Source organism: Lepisma saccharinum, chromosome 4, assembly GCF_977018435.1.
Source record: "Lepisma saccharinum chromosome 4, izLepSacc3.1, whole genome shotgun sequence".
NCBI lineage: Eukaryota > Metazoa > Arthropoda > Insecta > Zygentoma > Lepismatidae > Lepisma > Lepisma saccharinum.
The window spans coordinates 60,946,104-60,965,113 of record NC_139232.1 but is presented as its reverse complement, the minus strand read 5'-3'; the positions used below and the strand labels follow the sequence as shown (position 1 = coordinate 60,965,113).

Genomic DNA, 19,010 nt, shown 5'->3' with positions numbered 1-19,010 from the left:
TACAACTATTGTGTCGTCCACGTACCTTCCATATCGGATGTGTTGTAGTTCTGGAGTATGGAGTATCTCTTTTTCAGCCAGGTGCATGACGATGTTGGCTAAAGGAGCTGATAGCGGGTTGCCCATCGCAAGGCCTTCGGATTGGTTGTAGAATTTATCTTCAAATTGAAAGTAATTGTGTTTTAGACAAACTTCCAATAGCCTGGTTATCTCTTGTACCTCTAGGGTCGGGATTCTGTTAGTTGTCAGCCAAACATGCTGAAATTCGCCGACTGTCTCACATGTGCGAACGACAAAGAAATAGACTGGAAACCACGCTACCACCCGCTAAGTGGGAGCATGCAAAGAATAACATCGAATACATGCTGCAAATCTTGGAAAACCAAAAAACTAGGTCTTTATGCAACAAACTTCACCACTTGGGAGGAAACGTGGCCGAGTGAGAATGCAATCAACCCCAGATGACGGACATGGAAAAAAACATAATAAATCTGTCAAATCTCTCAATCCCCAACAAATTCAAAGAACTCCTTGCCTACGGCGATAAGTTTAATGTACAAAACAGTAAGCCACCCACCCTCGACCTCATATGTGCGGCAGAAAAAAGCAGCTTGTTTTTGCTCCCAAAACCCCAAGATTCGGAAAACATCAGAACGTCAGCAGCCGGAATTTTTCAAAAAGTTATGACCAACAGTGAAACCAGGAAACCTAATCCAGTGCACCAAGAAATCTCTTCTGTCCTCTCCGATTTTGGCAAATGGCTGAACACCAATGATGTTTGGTGTCTAAAGTCTGACAAAACAAACCAGTTCGTAATCATGCACAAAGGTGATTACTCCACGAAAGTGATAGACAAACTAAACAGTGGACTCGTACAGTGTCATCAAAAAAAGACCCCCACAGACAGGTACAATAGAATTGTGAAAAAATGCAGTGAAAAACTAGTGCCATACTTAGTGAACAAGACCACAAATTCCTCCCTCAATCCCCACCCTTCACCTGCCATTGCCTATGGCATTCCTAAAAACTCATAAACCTGGAATCCCCATGCGACTTATAATAGCTGGCTTCAATTACCCCACAGTTTCCACCTAACAAACTGGCTAAAAAAACGAAAATATCTCATTTCAAACCACAAACTTACATACGTGTTCCGCAACAGTGCCGATGCTAAAAAATCTGGTAACTTCAATAGTGCAAGCTGACAGTGCCAAATTAGCCAGCATTTGATATAGTAGATATGTACAGTTCAATCCCCATAGACCTAGCACTGCGTTCGGTGGGAAAGATGGCTGACAACTAACAGAATCCCGACCCTAGAGGTACAAGAGATAACCAGGCTATTGGAAGTTTGTCTAAAACACAAATTACTTTCAATTTGAAGATAAATTCTACAACCAATCCGAAGGCCTTGCGATGGGCAAACCCGCTATCAGCTCCTTTTAGCCAACATCGTCATGCACCTGGCTGAAAAAGAGATACCTCCATACTCCAGAACTACAACACATCCGATTATGGAAGGTACGCGGACGACACAATAGTTGTATACAAAAAGGCAGAAGAACTCAACCTCCTAGTGAAACAAACTAAAATAGCATCCACCCCAGGGCTCAAACTTCACCGTAGAACATGAAAAACTTGGTAAAATCAAACTTCCTGGACATCACCATCAGCCGTGCACTTAACAAATTCACAACCACCGTCTACAGAAAACCGGATGCAGGCAACCAGTACATACATGCTCTCTCTAGCCATCCCCCTAAGCAAAAAAGCCAATGTGTGGCTAAACTTTTATCGAAGAGCCTTCTCCTACTGTGGCAAGGAAAGAGGATCTACGAGAGGAGATAGCCACCATCACAGAAATAGCCCTGAAACATGGCTACACTGAATCACAACTTTCCACTTGGTGCAGTAAGGCAGAAATACAGGTCAGACACCCTAACCTACCACAATCAACCCATCCACAAGCAACCCAGCCACAAACCAACCCCCAGCGACCAATATAAATGGTTTGCCTTCCCCTACCATCCCACCACTTCCAACCGCATAGCCAAAGCCCTTCTCCCATTTGGCATCAAAGTAGCGCACAAACCCAACTCCAAAATAACTGATAAACTGAAACAAGCACAAACGGTACTTCCTCTCCCCCCCTTGACAACCCAGGTGTATATGATTGCAGAGTGTGAATGCAAGGCTCAATTACATCGGCAGGTCCATCAGATCTGTCAATGAAAGAATCCAACAACACCTAGCAGATGCGAAAAAAGCCCAACCCACTACTGGTCTTGCTAGACAATATCAAATACAATAGTCATAAAATTCAAAAAGGTTCGAGTCAAACACCCCTGGCCCACACGCTCATAGACACCAAAAATCAAGGAAACGCACGCCATAATGCACTTCCCGCACGAACTAAACATCGATAGCGGGCAAGCGCACCCATACTTGGATTCCACTACTGCAGCAGTTTATCGCCCGGAAATAGCAGACGACGCACCAAGATGCACAGCGCACCTAACGGCAGCCAGAGAACTACGAACAAAAGACGCACGCCAAGCAAAACAGCGCAGCAAGTTCCAACCGAGGATGGTGGCAGTGGCCACTGAAATTAATCGAAAAAAGAAGAAAAAAACAGCTTGGCTGATAAAAGTGAGTACTAGTTTCTCCGTATTTATAAGTTAAAGAATGTATAGAAAAATCTGGAAATTGATGACGAGGATACAATAAGTAGTTTTTGATGTTGTTAAACTTATACCCAAGTGTACCGAGGGGGGCGGGCGGGAGATTGTTTACTAAGGTGGCTGTTAGAAAAAAGGGAATAGACATCCTAACTGCTTCGGAATATGTACGATGGTATAACCTTGTAACGGAATATAACTTTTTCTATGTCAATGACAGTATTTTATAGACAAAAAGAAGGCTTGGCGATGGGAAAACCCCATTTCGGGTATAGTAGCGAGCATTTTTTATGCACTTCATTGAGAAGGCAGCTTTGGAAAAAACAGGAATGTGTATTAAATATTATGGGAGATTACGTTGATGATATCTTGATTATAGGAAAGGGGGTAGCACTGAACAAGGTTTTTGAAGAATTAGAAAAACAAGACGAAAGAATAAAACTTCACTAGGGAAAACTTAAGCGATGGAAAAAAATCAATTTCCTGGATCTTAGTATCTTGAAAGAAGGGAATAGGATTAGAACAGGAGTACATCATAAACCCCTATCGGGGAACTTATATATTAAACAAGGAATCGGCGCACCCCGAAATAACAAAGAAAAAACGTAATTCCTTAACTTTTTTTATTAGGGCCGGTAGACTATGCAATAATGAAAAAGAAAAAAGACAACGAAATTCGGTGGATAAGAAAAAACAGGATTAAAAAAATGGATGCACAAATAGAGAAATGGATAAGATAGCGGAGAGAGCACGGAAAAATTATTAGGAAAAGAAGGGGATCAAAAAGAAGGGGAAAAAATCGAAAAATAGGAGGGTAAAGTACGTTGGCATCCCTTACCATCAATCCGTATCGGAAAAAAATCGGAAAAAAATAACGAGAGATTTTTTGGAATCGTTTGCGGGATGAAAGCACCAAAGAATGTAGACAAAATACTTCACCGATTATAAGAAAGGAAAGACAACTAGGGAAATACCGGAAAAACAGAAGGGGGGTTTATCGAATAGAATGCCAATGCGGGAAGGAGTACATAGGACAGACGGGCCGAAATATGGGTAAAAGATGGAGCGAACATGAAAAGGACATAAGGGAAAAAAGTTCCCAAAACGGGTCCTCTCAGAACACATTTTTGGAAAGTGGGCATAGAATCGCAAAAAAAGAGGTAATCAGAAAAGAGGGGAGGAAAATTAGGAAGAAACATGTATGAAAACAGCGGAGTATTTGTAGGGGGGGGGAAGAGTAATCTTAATAGGGACGAAGGAAATTTGGAAGAAGGGTGGATCAATTTCCTCAAAAAAATGGGATTAAAGCCTGGAAGATTGAACCCAATATCGGTTTTTCCACGTCACTCCGGAAGTTTTTATGCAAGCTGCAAGAGAGGAACGTGAATTCACATTGGATTTGTGACGTAAATAAGGGGAAACGAGAAAATTAAGGGGAGGGGGAAAATATTCGTTGAGAATTTGACCTTCATGTGGATAGATAAGCACAGTTGGGTAGGAAAGGCCAAACCTGCAGGTTGCATTGTGATTTATGCAGGTTTTTTAGAAATTTTAAACTTTTTTTAAACTTTTTTTTACCTGTGAATAGGTCTACTGTACAAGTTTTTTATTTAGGGAAACGGCTTTGGTTTTTACGTACTTTCTAATAGCAAAAAACTTAATATTTTAAATGTACCCTAACCAACCCTTAACCACAATCCTCATATTACATTTTTTGACGCAGTACTATGGCCAAAGTACTTAGTTTTTTTATACGAACCTGAGGAAAGAGATAGTCAATCTCTGAAACGTCGTTTCTACAATAAGAGCACTATACTCACATACGTAAGTACAATTTTTTAACTTTCCTTTTCTATATTCTGGGATTTGTGAGTAAACACGCGACAAAACCTATAAAATGCTAATGCACCATAACGTGCAAAAGTAAAACTTGAATAGCACAGGAGTTTTTTTCACTTCACGAATTGAAGCCGCTTCATTTTCTGGAAGAGCATCGATCACCTCACTGATTTTTTTCAAGTTTGTTAGCATAATATATAGCTGCTGATATCCAGGTTCCCTCTCTCGTCAAGACTGGTTGCTGAGGTAAAACTAAGCTCAATCGCAACTTCCTGAAATTTTTCGGGTTCGAGAGGGAGATTTCAGAAATATTTTCTTTGTGTTTCGAAATCAAAACCTGTTCACTTCAGCAGTCAATCATGCACAAGAAATGTTAACCGAAAAGGCAATATACTGACTCAGCATGAAATACTTTTTTTCTCACACTTTTCTCCTTCAGCAATGTTGAAACATGCGTGAGGTTCAATTATTACTTAAATAAGGCGAAAATTGTTCACATAATAAACGGAAGAAAAAATAAATGCCAACAACGTTTTTTTGGGAGAAAAATAATTTATATACCCTTTTTTTAAAAAAAAAATGTCAAATTTCATTGAAAAGGCAAAAAAAAAGGCATTATAATTAAAAAATAAGCAGTGGGGTCCCAAATAGGCAAAATAGGCAAAATGAAAAAGGCTTCTAAAACATTCGAAACAACATAAGAAAACGTATATTCGGAAAAAATTTTATATATGCAGTAGATAAAAAGAGGCATTTTTGGACAAACTTCCGGGCTCTACTCATAGCACTATATAAAGAAAGAAGAATCAACATACGTAACTCATAATGTGAGAGATGGTAAACACAGGGTACATATATTACCTTTCATGGGAACATATGAAAAAGTGACAAAATGTCAAAATGTTGCACTAAATTAAGGCTATTTATAGAAATATCAGATAGTTTTAAAATATCAGCAATTATTAATTATTCACATGATTACGAGAACTAAGTTGATATTGAATTAGAGGATATCACAGTAGCATTTTCTAAATGTAATCACCTGTATCAGCTGAATACTTCCCAGAAGTTCATGTATTCTACAGGTATGCAAAGAGGAACAATTTTTCCATCTGTCTTTTTGTATGTTTTGTTTGTGGCATGTAACTATGAATATTTTAATCAATTTTAAATCAGTATTAACTAACAAACTCTCTAGCCTTCTTATGGCTGCAGCAACACAAGCCTTCCATCTGTCCCTATCCCGGGCAAGATAGATCTGATCTTCTTCATCCTTTACCGATTTCCTTTAGATCCATCTCAATGTTATCCCCCCCATCTTTTGTCTTGGCCTTCCTAAAAATCTCTTACCATCAGGTTTTCCCAACAGTTGCAATGGAATTCTAACAATTATAATTATTCTGTATAGCTTTTAATTGTTACAACAGCCAAATATCAGTGTTGTTAATATTAAAGATTAATAACTCAGTCCTAATAGATACTGTTAAAAAGAGCAAAGTACAAGAATGAGATGTACTCTTACATACAGCTTGTACCTTGAATAGTAATTTCATTATATCTATTTCTGAAGTGGCATCCAAGGCAGATAATGCATTGTCCAAAAGAAGAATAGGTGGCTTCTTTATAATAATTCTTATCATCATCATTTGTTGTTGCTTGTCTTTAGATAAATAAATACCTTCATCACCAAGCATAGTGTTATAAGCCTGTAAATATTATTACATGTACTATATTTATGTCACATCATCATTTTCATACTATATCATCTTTAAATACAGAGAAACTAGTACTCACTTTATCTAAGAAACTCTTTTTTTTCTATTAATTTCAGTGGCCACTGCAATCATCCTCATTGGAACTTGTTGCACTGTAGCTTGACATGATTCTATTGTTCTTAGTTCTTCGGCTGTGGCTAGGTACGCTGTTGTCAACTGTCCATTTGTGTGTGGTGTGCCTGTCTGCTACCGATGTTTAGCTCATGCAGGAAGTGCATTATGGTATGCGTTTCCTCGATTTTGGTGTCTACGAGTGTGTGAGTGGTGTGCTTGGCTTGTATCTTTTGGATTTTATGGCAATTGTATTTGATGTGTTTAGCAAGATCAGTAGTGGGCTGGGCTTCTTTTTGCATCTATTAGATGTTGTTGGATTCTTACATTGACAGATCTGATGGACCTGCCGATGTAATGTTCTTTGCACTTGCACTCTGCATCATATACACCTGGGTTATCAAGGGGGGAGAGGAAGTAACATTTGTGTTTGTTTAGTTTATCAGCTATTTTGGCATTGGGTTTGTGCGCTACTTTGATGTCATAGGGAAGAAGGGCTTTGGATATGCAGTTGGATGTGGTGGGATGGTAGGGGAAGGCAAACCACTTATATTTGCTGTTGGAGGTTGATTGTGGCTGGGTATGGTGCATGACCTGTATTTCTGCTTTACTGCACCAAGTGGAAAGCTGGGTTTCTATGTAGCCATATTTCAGTAATTTCATAGATCTTCTCTGCAACAGTAGAAGAAGGCTCTTCGATAAAAGTTCAGTCACATATTAGCTTTTTGTTTGGGGAGATGGTTGGAAAGAGCATGTATGTACTGGTTGCCAGCATCTGGTTTCCTGTAGACAGTGGTTATGAATTTGTTGAGGGTGCAGCTGATGGTGATGTCCAGGAAGTTAATCTTGCCATGTTTCTCTTGTTCTACAGTGAAGTTGAGCCTGGGGTGGATGCTGTTAAGTTTTTTCACTGGAAGGTTGCTGTATTCATACTCCCATAAAATCTATTTTAGAATGAACTGATAAAAAAAAATATATGGATAAAGTGAGTACTAGTTTCTCTGTATTTATCTACTACCTTGTCTCTCATATCCCCCCAAAAAAACACATTACATCAATAACTGTAAAATTAGCATAATTAATGCAAATTATGTGCTACTGTTTAAATATTCTATTCATGTAGAAATAAGATTCAAGATCTGAGTTGATTAATGCTGCATTCATACTCCCCTAAAATCTATTTTAGAATGAACTGATAAAATAAAAACCTTTACAAACTTTACTGTAATTGAAAAACTGTGTTAAAGATACTGTGAGTTTAAACCTCTGAAGAGCCTCTTACAGTGGTAATGCTGATTCACAGTGGCGCAACCACAGGGAAGGGCATTGTCCCCTACCCCCCAACCTAGGATGGAAATGAGTTCTGGGGGGCAAACATTAACGGCCAAGTGTACCTGCAGGGGGCAATTACCGCCCACAACTCCAAATTTATTTTATGCAAATAAAAATACTTTTCGTAAAATTTTCTTGCTCGCTTCGCTTGCAATAACTGCTTTTCTTAGTCTTATGAAGTTCAGAGCCGTAGCTAGGGGTTTAACGTATACTTGGTTCATTGCGAGTTATACTAATTTAGGAAGTTGGGCGAAAGTTCTGTGGATAAACTCCTAGACCAAAGTCTTTTGGTAGAAGCAATGAACACCGGATAAAATGTTTGCTTCTATACCCCTTATTGGGATATCAAACAACGCCAACAAATATTTCCAAATGAATTGTCACTTTCAATTATTGCCTGAAAACAGAAGAACATGTATTTGCTTCACAAGCTGTAAAAGAAACACACTATTATTAAATAACACTATTATATTGTTATCACAACCAACTAACCAATAGACAAGGTAGAGGTACTTGCAAATTTAGCTTTTGTCAAGAAACAAGCAGTAGTGATTTAAATTTTAACAAGAACAAGAATTTATCAATTGTCGCCTTCGTCAACTCCTTACAACAGTCAACATGGGAAGTCTTTTTAACATTTTAATTGTAAATAAGTTTTTTACAAGACAAGTTTTTACAGTAATGGTTTTAAACGAACGAGGGAATATGGGGGTAGTAAAGGTTGTAGAAATGTTTTCCAAATTCAACCTTTACCTAAACTGTACAGTTTCATTTTTTCTTGCCGTTTGAGATGATTTGATGTGGCTATGACATAATTCTGGTAGTCGGAAAAAGAACCTGAAGAAGGGAACAGATGTTCCCGGAACGTCGTATGAAATAATAGATACTCACTACACGTAAGTACAAAAGTTTTGTATTTTTGATTAATTTATTGAGAATACGAATTAATCTATATAAAAGTGAGTAAGACACACACATCAAAAATTATGAATTTTTTAAAGACTTGTTAACAGGAAATACAGAAATTTCTCTTCAAACAGGGAGTTAAAGAAATAGCGTGTTTGGCCATTGGCTGACTTACATGGTAGAATACTATAGGCTTGCTCTTGACTTTAATGTTTGCTGGCTGGCAATCCTGTGGTGTTTAGTGGAGAGCTTTATCTATCTTCTATATATATAAAAATGTATGTATGTATGTATGTATGTATGTATGTATGTGTTTATGTGTGTTTGTTCCGGCATAACTCTCGAATGCCTGGAGCGATTTCAACCAAACTTGGTACACGTATCACTTGCAATCTGGAAAGAAATACTGTGGGGGTAATACACCCCTGGCACCCCTAGGGGTGGGGGTAGGAAGGGAGTGACGTAAAAATAATCGAAAACGACTGATATTAGTGTGGAATCCATAGATCTCTCTATAAGGACTTTTCGGATACTGGTTATCACAACAAGGCTAGCTTAACCTATTAGATATGGGAGTGTTTCAGTACAATATCCACTACTAATCTGAGGAAATAGAAGAGTGAGAAATGACAAGATTATCCTTTGTTATATTCTTACTTCTGCACTTACCTCACTGTACTGCATAATGAAATTATGAATATTGAGCTTCTCTGCAGCCTTTTCAATATCTTCCTGTGTTACGCTTTGTTCGCCAGAACGAATATTATGAGAAATTGTACCATTCCGAATTAAATGATCTGACTCAATCATCTGCACAACATTTCTCAACCAATACAGGGAAAATTCACGTATATTAATTCCATCAAGAGTTACCTGTAGGGAAAAAAAACTGTATTGTACACGTATTGGGTAACAATTATAATACTGTGAAATAAATTACAAACCATGAATGTACAGCTATGTAATATACTATTACACAAAATTGTGAAGAAGGATGAATGATCTGCGATATACAGGAAATGAGTTTTGGTGAGAAGTTAGAAACAAGACTTTTATTCAGGAGACAATAGCTTCAAATCCCACTGCCAGTCATGCAGATTGAGGTTCATACCAAAATTTATACAATTATTGACGCTTTTATTCACATTCATTTCTCGTGAAAAATTGATCACATTAGAATAGATAAAATAAAAGAGAAGAAGCTACATTAGGAATAGAGCTTTATTTGCAGTCATACTATAGAAAAGAAAACCAAAATCGAAAACGGGGACAGCAAGCCTGCTGTGAAAAGAAAATTTCAGCACTAACAGTGGAGTTCCTTGTTTGTGATCCCAACCTTGTACCGATTCCCTGTCATAAACTCTATTGTTTGATAGAGTGCGTGCAGGTATCCTTGTGATTCTTTGCATTGAAACCGAGCTCCCAGGCCCCAAATTTGAGGATGGGGAATTTACGTTGTCAGTAAATTGAGAACAGATTTCAAGAGGAGGATAGACCATGACAGGGAAACTTGTCCCAGTCGGCACTTTGCCTTTTGTGTGAACGGATCCGCAGCTAAATAGAAATAAAGATTTGGAGATGCTTTTATTTCTACTTCCTTGAAATCCAAGGAAGGGGTGGCAATTTGCAGATATCGCAGATTTTATAACTATGCCAATGAACCAAAAAAGGCTAATCCACGAGCGGTATTTGAACAGTGGATGAGGGTGAATTATCCTCTGGTTTCTCTATCCCCTGTAGTCAAAGTTGACCTGATTTCTGCCCACTTGGGGGGAAAATAGAGGTCGAAGAACCTTGTCCTGTGGTTGCTAATGTCTTGCTCCTAGGGGAGCAAATGTATGTTCTAATTTTTATAATGCCCCAATGCTTCAGGAGCAGTTAACTGATGTTAGAAATTTTTCAATGTAGCACAATGGGCTATCCTCCCTTGCCAGATTATTTGACTTCAATTATGGGATTGACCAGGGTGCACACAGAGGTGGGCTCATAATGGCGAGGACCGCATTATCAAATATGTGTATTTGGGGATGATTTTTTTCTTAAAATAATATAAAATTCAACAGTATACATTTTTCTTAATTATATGTAATATTGTAATATGCAAAAAAAGAAGTTTACAAGTTGGCACCATGCTGCAATTGCAATGAGGTGGGGGAGAGGGGAATCAGAATATATATCCTTAGTAATCCATTTACTTTAGCTGGTTTCAAGTCACTTTTACTACCAGGTGCAAACATATTTAGTTCGTTAGGTGATTGGAATAATGAATTTCGGGGGAAGGCAGATCAATTAAAGTGTAAAGCGAAGTGATTTCAGTTATGAAATAGTTACGCTGTCTTAATTAAATGCTTTATGAGGATTATGACATCATGTGGGTGAACGACATGGGCCTTGGGTAGGAGGGGATGGCATCCCCTGGGATTGACGACATGAGGGATACATTTTATCTGAGAGGTAATCTACATTGTGCTCTCTACAAGAATTTCCCTCCATTATATCATGCCAAATACTTATACTTCCCAACACATGTGTAAAGAATAGCATTCTTAGTAGAAAGTGTTAGGTGGGGAATTTTCTTCAAGTCTTGGGAGTAATTGGGGGGATATTCTTTGCATAAGCCAAGGGACTTAGCTGGGGAATACCATTCTCTCGCACCCCCCTGCCCACTGCACCTAGAGCATTGGTAAAGATTTTAAGTAACATACAAACAACATATTTATATTCGTGTATGGATATATACGTACGTACACACCCTGTTGCTGTGAACCACCGACAACCTTTCACAGCATGAAGAGGACATCAATGTGATCGACTTTTCTTGATAACGTTTTATTGATGTAAAGTCGATGGGGTTTTATTTCGACTTTACGACTCCTCAAAAATCGGCATTTTTATCCTATATGTTTGCAGTCACGAATCACATTTTTCTACTGGAAAACTACGAAATCTTTAGTATGCTATGGATAGATAGGAAAGAGTCGCCCTCAGGATATTAATATATCTTAGCGAATCACTAAAAAACGATAAGCAACAGTACGTGAATTGAGTGAAAGTTAAAATCAGGAATGTCTTTCTGCCAGCTACTCTACTAGCACAATCCCATAGAGTACTAATGTTTCGATGTTGGTAAAGGTAAAGTTCCCGTGCATATAGCACCGTGAAATGAATGCACATTTATGAGATGTGGGGGTAGACCCTTACACATTCTCGATCTCAGCCATTTTGGAGGTGATGTGATCAGCATAATGCTCTGGCTGCCTTTACCCCCCTGGTTGCCCCAAGGGTGCCCATTTATTTCAGGCTGGGGGGGGGGGGCCAGAGCAGCTTTATGCGGGGACAAGGGCAGAAAAATTCGAACCTTAGATTACCCACACTGGGAATCGAAACCGAGTCTCTCGCGTGGCAGTCAGACGTCCTACCGACTAGCCTACCACAGCTCTTATGTATGTTTGCAACCATATATCTGTAGTGCATAACTACATACACACAGGATAAAATGTGTTTTTTCGAGGGCTGATAGAAAGCCGAAACAGGTCCTGAAGTAGCAAAAAGTTATTAATTACAGAAAGTTATTTGTCTTCATGTCCTCAACAAGCTCCCAAATTTCGTTGGTGGCTCAAGGGAAATCCTTGTGTTGAAGGTGGGGTAATAATTATGCAATATTAATAACCATGTTGGTTTTAGTGTATAATTTTACAAGGAATCGAAGGTGTATATATTTTCATTTTTCAAACTATAAGGGCCTCACTCTTCCTAACGCGGCCCTGACCCACATTACAATAATTCTGTTTCCATCTATGGTGTAGATGCTACCTTGCCAAAATCTACTCACCTTTGATAAAACACATACTAATTATTTATTGAACACAACAACAATTACAAAAAAACTACATTGTAAACTTCTCAATGGCCTGAAATAATATTTGACAGTAATCACATGCATTACTAAAATCATTTCAGAATTTTCAAATTCATAGTTAGAACTTACAGATCCAGACACTGGATCATAAAATCTTCGTATCATGTTCATAAAAGTTGTTTTGCCTGAATCAGGTGGTCCAATTATGGCAATCTTTTCCCCTTTGTTAATTACTATATTTAATCCGGCAAATATCTGGAACACAAATTTCACAATTAAAATTTCTAGAAAAAATTACAGCATCTTACATTTGTACCCAGCAGTTAAAAAAAATGTCAGATGAATGACAAAAGAGCTTGACTGTATAAATTTCTACCACAATTCTGTTCTATATTCACTGTACTCACATGATTACTTATAAAAATGAATGTATTTTCTTTAACAACTTTATTTATTATCAATCTATTATACCTACCTTTACCTCTGGTTTGGAGGCATATGAGAAGCACACATCCACAAATTTTATCACACCGTGAAAATGCTGTATATATTTCCCACTACAATCTGTGCTGCCAATAGGAGGTACATGGTTAAGAACATGAAGAACTGATTCACTTGCTGCTCTTGCATGGATGAAAACTTGACGGTTTTCCATAATCCATGTAACATCTGTTATTATCTCTAGCACACTTAGAAAAATCTACAAATAAAATAATAAATTACATATTCATGTCAGGTAGGTTATATTTCAATAGAAAATAAACTATTTCCTTCTAATTTTTGTAATCAAGAACAAATATTACAAACAGCATATAACAAAAGAAAGGGAATATATTAAAGAAAGAAGATATCAATGAAACTTGGTTTTAAGCTCCTTGACCTACCACAATGTGGATATCTATATTGAGGCAAGTAAGTTGAAAATCTCCATTTACATCAAACCAAACGAAATAATTATTTCCAGAACTTACATTTCTCATCTTTGCCATGCCTATCTCATACAGGACAATGGTTGAACACAATACTCTCATCCCATCAAAACTAGAAATTGCATATTCTGCATTCCCCATGTTCGTATTTTCTCGAATGATTCAGATAAATTTCCTGATTTCTCTCTTCCACCTTTCTTTCTTTCATCCTTATGATGGGGATACAATATTCCTGAAATGTTGATAACCTCTTGAGGCCTTTTACTTTAGTGTTTTCTGGTTTGTTACGTTTTTATATTAATTTTAATACAGATGTAAATAATTACTTTTTTGCAAGAGACATTTTCTCACATTTGAAGCAACAACATTTGCTGCAAAGGCCTGACTTTGGATTGCAGAAGGGTTCTAAGGTTTAACGTGTTGATGGTTCCTTCATGCAGTGATGAAACATTGGACTGGAATTCTCCCATACCCAATTTCCATCCAATGGACACAACCACCGAAAGTTTGAATGTCCCATCTTAAACATTCGGAAAGATGAATGTGGATTATAAGCAGAAATTTCTTCTGAAGAAATATAAGTTTGTATTTAGGGGGGTGTTGAGGAAATTTTGGGGGTTGTGGGGATAAATCACACTTTAACCATAGCCACCTGAGCCTCTTTCGCATGTAACCAACTTGCTGCCCGAGCCGATTTTCAGCAAAATGCAGAGTTTTATAAAAATGACTGTAGATCGGATGCTAATTGCCGTAGACAGACAAATGATATATCGTTTCACTCGGAATGAACCATAGATTCGGACTATATAAAATTTATGCACCTTTGGCACATATATGGAGGGAGGGGGAGGAAACTGAAAATTCCAAAATTTTTGAAGAACAAATGTTTTTTTTGCCCTCACCTCGACAAAAAGTACAAGACATTCTAACAATACACATGGAAATAATCGCTGGAGTGTTAGGAACAAGAAAATAATTGCACTATTATCATATGATCAATAGAACAAGACTTGTACCCCCAAAACGACATGTCTGTACACCACTGAGCCATTCAGCAAAATCCGCAGTTACCTTGAAACGACTGTAGGTTCGAAGCTAATTGCCATAGACGGACGAATCAAGTACAGTTGTATGCGGAATGAACCATAGCTTCGGACTACATACAATTTAAGCACATTGAGTGTATATATGGATGGGAGGGGAGGAATTGGAAAATTCCAAAATTTTTGAAGAAAAATGCCCCTTCCCCCCTCCGCCCCTGAACAACAAAGTAAAGAACATTGTCAAAATACACATGGAAATGATCGCTGGCATGTCTGGAACAAGAAAATAATTGCACTATTATCATACGAGCAATACAACATGACTTGTACCCCCCCTAACAACATGTCTACGCATCACTGACTCAGTTTCAAAGGAAGCCGCCATTTTACCGCCATTTCCCCCCCTTTTTATGAAAGAACAAGACATGCAAGAGTCTTTACGGTGCAGAATATGTGTTAACAATAATGTAAAAGAAGAAAATCGCAAATCCAGCCAAAAATAGTGACATTATAACGTAAAAACTACGAGCATGCTAGAGGATCTCGATCGAGACACTCAGGATGCAAAGGGTTACATGTAGGATCTTGATCGAGATGCTCGGGATGCAAAAGGTTAAACCTTACAATCCTCCTCCAATCAAAAACCATGACCCATTACCAAATATTGTTGCTTCAAATGTGAGAAAATGTCATAAGCAGAAAAGTACATATCCTCGTCTGTATTAAAATCAATATAAAATCACAAGCCAGAAAACACTAAAATGAAAGGTCTCAAGAGGTTATTGATATTTCAGAGATATTGTATCCCCATCGTCAAGATAAAAGAAAGAAAGATGATGGAGATGGAAACTAAAATGGCTTGGCTGCACATGTATGAGTCGTCCTCCGCGGATGTGTGGTCTTAAGGTGCTGTGCTTTGGGTTCTGTCTGCGTGGGTTTGAGTCCACCTTGGATCAGTCTCTGGGTTCTCAGCCTGTGTATAGGACCAGTGGCAACACACCATTGTGAGGAAATTGGGGAGCTACGTGTCGGTAGCGTAACCAGGTCTCGGAAATCTCCTATAACGGCTGGGGGTTCGGCATGCTGACCACAAGTCACCCCATTACCAGTTGACGATCTCCACACCTCTAAGTAGGATTGTGGGAGGGAGACTGGCAGTCGGGAGATCAGCCCAGGCCCTTCGAGGGCTGTCGAGCCACGAGTTATTTTTTTTTTTCTACTTCCAGGTGATACAAACATAAAAGTTGAAATATACTTTCAGGTTTTTCACACCGAATTTACTATTTTTTTTCGTAAATAATTTCTTCTCATTAACTAACTAATTCTCTGGCATTCATAAACCTTGGGGTCTCATTATTTTTATATTTATTTCACTGTACTGGCATCATCTGATAGCATTAGTATGAGAACTTTAATCTCTATAAATCGCTGAGACTTCTTAAACATCTGGGTATCTACAGAGTACACAAACTGCTGTGCAAACAATTTACCAGTCTAAATGTCCTGAGAATTAAACGAAATTTGCAGTTTCATTACTTCGGCAAAAAATCAAGTAGATTTTACAATTAATTTATAGCTTCTCTAATATTCTGCTTATCTCAGGTGTGATTCTATGAATATGTTAAAGTCAAATATGATATAGTGTAGTTGTAACGGAGTACATAAATTCTAATATTTTTTACTATTTGAAACAACTTCTTTTGCTACAAAGAATAAGTATTAGTGTTGATATAAACATTAAACAATAAATTATCAGTACAATATAAAAAGAAAAATCTTTTATAAAATCCCTAAAAGTACTTATGTTGGTGAGTATATGATTTCCGTGAAACTATGTTTCGGGATGTAACTACTCCCTTCATCAGGTAGATAAGCTATGCCAATTTAATTATACCATTGGCTGCGTCAAACAAGACATGGATCAAGAGATATGGTAAAAATGGATAAAAGGTTAAAATGTGATCTAAGGCAGCTGGACATGTACAGGTTTCTTATTCCTACCATTATGCTAGAATCCTGATGCAAAAATCCGTAAAAACAGTCCAAAACACGTTAAAAACAATTTTTCAGAAGTGACTCAGTGAACGCAGTACAGCTGTCTAAGGAGGCCTCTCATGGAATGCCGGAAGTTGTGCGGTGTATTTCCCTCTTACTCTCCCTTCCCCCCCCCCCCACCACTTCCGTTGGTTTATGTCATATCTAGCTCGAAATCTATTATTTCACGAGACGCATTGACCTGGAAGCCAATTTTTTCTCTTGTTGTATCCCACCTTTTGAACATTTTCATCCATTTTTCATCAACGTTCCCGTCCTCTCTGTTTAGTTTATTATCCCTCCCTTTACAGATATATGCTGCTTCGTACACATTTCTAATTAATGGTTTATGATCAACTCTCATTATTTCTCGCTTCTGAATTTCATGTTCTTCCTCGATCATGTGTTCTGATAGTCCAGTTCTTGGGGTTCCTTTTATGTATTTATCATGCTCCCCCTACCTAATTTTCATGCTCCGGCCGGTTTGACCTATATATTCTTTATTACATGAACAAGTTATATTATAAACCCCTTTTTCATTTTCCATTTTATTCTCCTTTTCTTTCCCAACCTTTTTATATTGTGTGAAATGTTTCTCTACCGTTCGTGGTGCCCTCATCCCACATTTAATGACAAATTCTTTAGCTACTCTTTCTATCTTTTACAAAATTCCTTTGAAATACGGAATACCGATATATTTGTATTTCTTATTCTCAGAGTTAATTTCGTTTTCTCACATCTTTTTTCCTTTATCACTATTCATTTCTTCCCCCCCCCCTATCCTTTTTACATATCTTGTGCGCTTTCCTGCATATCTTATTCAGATGTTCCTCTTTGTATCCATTCTTTCTTCCCATCCTATAGATCCATTTTTCTTATTTTTCTCTCTCATTTCTTTGACTGATTAATCGTATTCCCCAGATGAAAAAGTTAAGAAAGACGTTGTGTTTTGTTCTTTTGGCATGTTCTGACTTGCTATGAATGTGTAAATCTCCGGCAAGAGTTATATGGAAAACCCCGGTTTTAATTTTTGTTCCGGTTCTGATGATTTTTAAATCTAAGAAGCACATTAAATATTTGGCCGCAGTGGCTCAGTCGATAACGCGTCTCATTACTATGTTAAAGGTCCCGGAATCGATCCCCGGCCGGCTCAAATCCGGGAACTTTTCTAACGTTGGAAGCGGCCCCGGCTGATCACATCACCCCCACTCACGACCGGATCAAGATAGTGTGGGGCGTTACCCCCACACCCCCTATACGCCTTCATGGCATGGTGCTAAGCACAGGGGAACACTTTACCTTTTTATTTTTACCATTAAATCTTTTGCCATCTCTTGTTTTGTGAATTTAATTCGGAGGTCTTGTTCCCCCAATATATCAAATAGTTTCAAAAGATCAGCTTTTCCTCCTATAACCAGAACGTCATCGACATATCTCCCGAAATATTAAATATTTCCTACCATTTGTTCTAAGGCAGTTTTTCTCTATAAATTGCATAAAGATCCTCGATGCAATCCCTGAAATAGGGTTGCCCATGGCTAAACCATCTTTCTGTATGTATACTTCTTCGTTGAAATAGTTATACCTAGTACATAGGTCAAACCACCTTACATATTCCCAAGCTACAACTATATCTACTCCTTTTTCTCTAAGCCATCTAAATAAACAGTCGGCTGCTTTGTCTCTCGGGATGCTAGGGTAGAGGTTTACCACATCAAAGCTCATTATTTGATCATCTTTATCTAACTCTAGATCTTCGATCTTCTCTTTTACTTCCTTAGAATTATATACTGAATTCTGTGTTATTTCCCACTTCTTTAATTTTAGTTACAAGAGTTTTTGCTAAATTACATCCAGGGTGGGAGTACATAGGAATGATCGGTCTTAGTGGTAGCCCCTCCATGTGGGTTTTGGGGATCCCAAAGGAAACCGGAATTTCTCCCTTTTTACAACATCCGATTAGTTTCTTTTTCTCCGTTCACCGAGTCACTTCTGAATAAGTGTTTTTAACGTGTTTTAGAATTTTTTTATGGATTTTTGCATCAGGATTCTAACGTAATGGTAGGAATAAGGCACCTGCACATGTTCAACTGTCTTAGATCACATTTTAACCTTTTATCCATTTTTACCATATCTCTTGATCCATGTCTTGTTTGACGCAGCCAATGGTATAATTAAATTGGCATAGCCTATCTACCTGATGAAGGGAGTAGTTACATCCCGAAATGTAGTTTCACGGAAATCATATACTCACCAATGTAAGTACTTTTAGGGATTTTATAAAATATTTTTCATTTTATATTGTACTGATAATTTATACTACATGAGTAAGTCGCACCTGCATAAATATTAATATATATTCCGATACAGGGGGAAAAGTGCGCAATTTTCAAAACACTACCTTATCTCCTTTACCTTCCTATTCTTTTTTTTTTGTTAGGTTAGGTAAAGTTAAATTTAACAATTAATAGAGTATGGTTTCTCAAGGAATGTAGAAGGTTCGGGGTAATCCCGGGTTTCCTGAAATGGGGATACCGTCCATTAAGTGAAAAAGGGGTAGCACA

The 19,010-nt window shown here is 37.8% G+C and overlaps 1 protein-coding gene across 1 annotated transcript in view; it reads right to left on the bottom strand.

Moving 5' to 3' along the window:
- Positions 1-19,010, bottom strand: part of LOC145986955 (ATP-dependent translocase ABCB1-like) — a 149,543-nt gene that overhangs the window by 70,586 nt on the left and 59,947 nt on the right. The window contains exons 10-13 of the mRNA XM_083121419.1: positions 12,916-13,140; positions 12,570-12,695; positions 9,251-9,454; positions 6,053-6,223 (exon numbers count right to left, since the gene is read on the bottom strand). Coding sequence (XP_082977545.1) covers positions 6,053-6,223; positions 9,251-9,454; positions 12,570-12,695; positions 12,916-13,140 — 726 coding nt within the window. The remainder of the gene's footprint in view (positions 1-6,052; positions 6,224-9,250; positions 9,455-12,569; positions 12,696-12,915; positions 13,141-19,010) is intronic.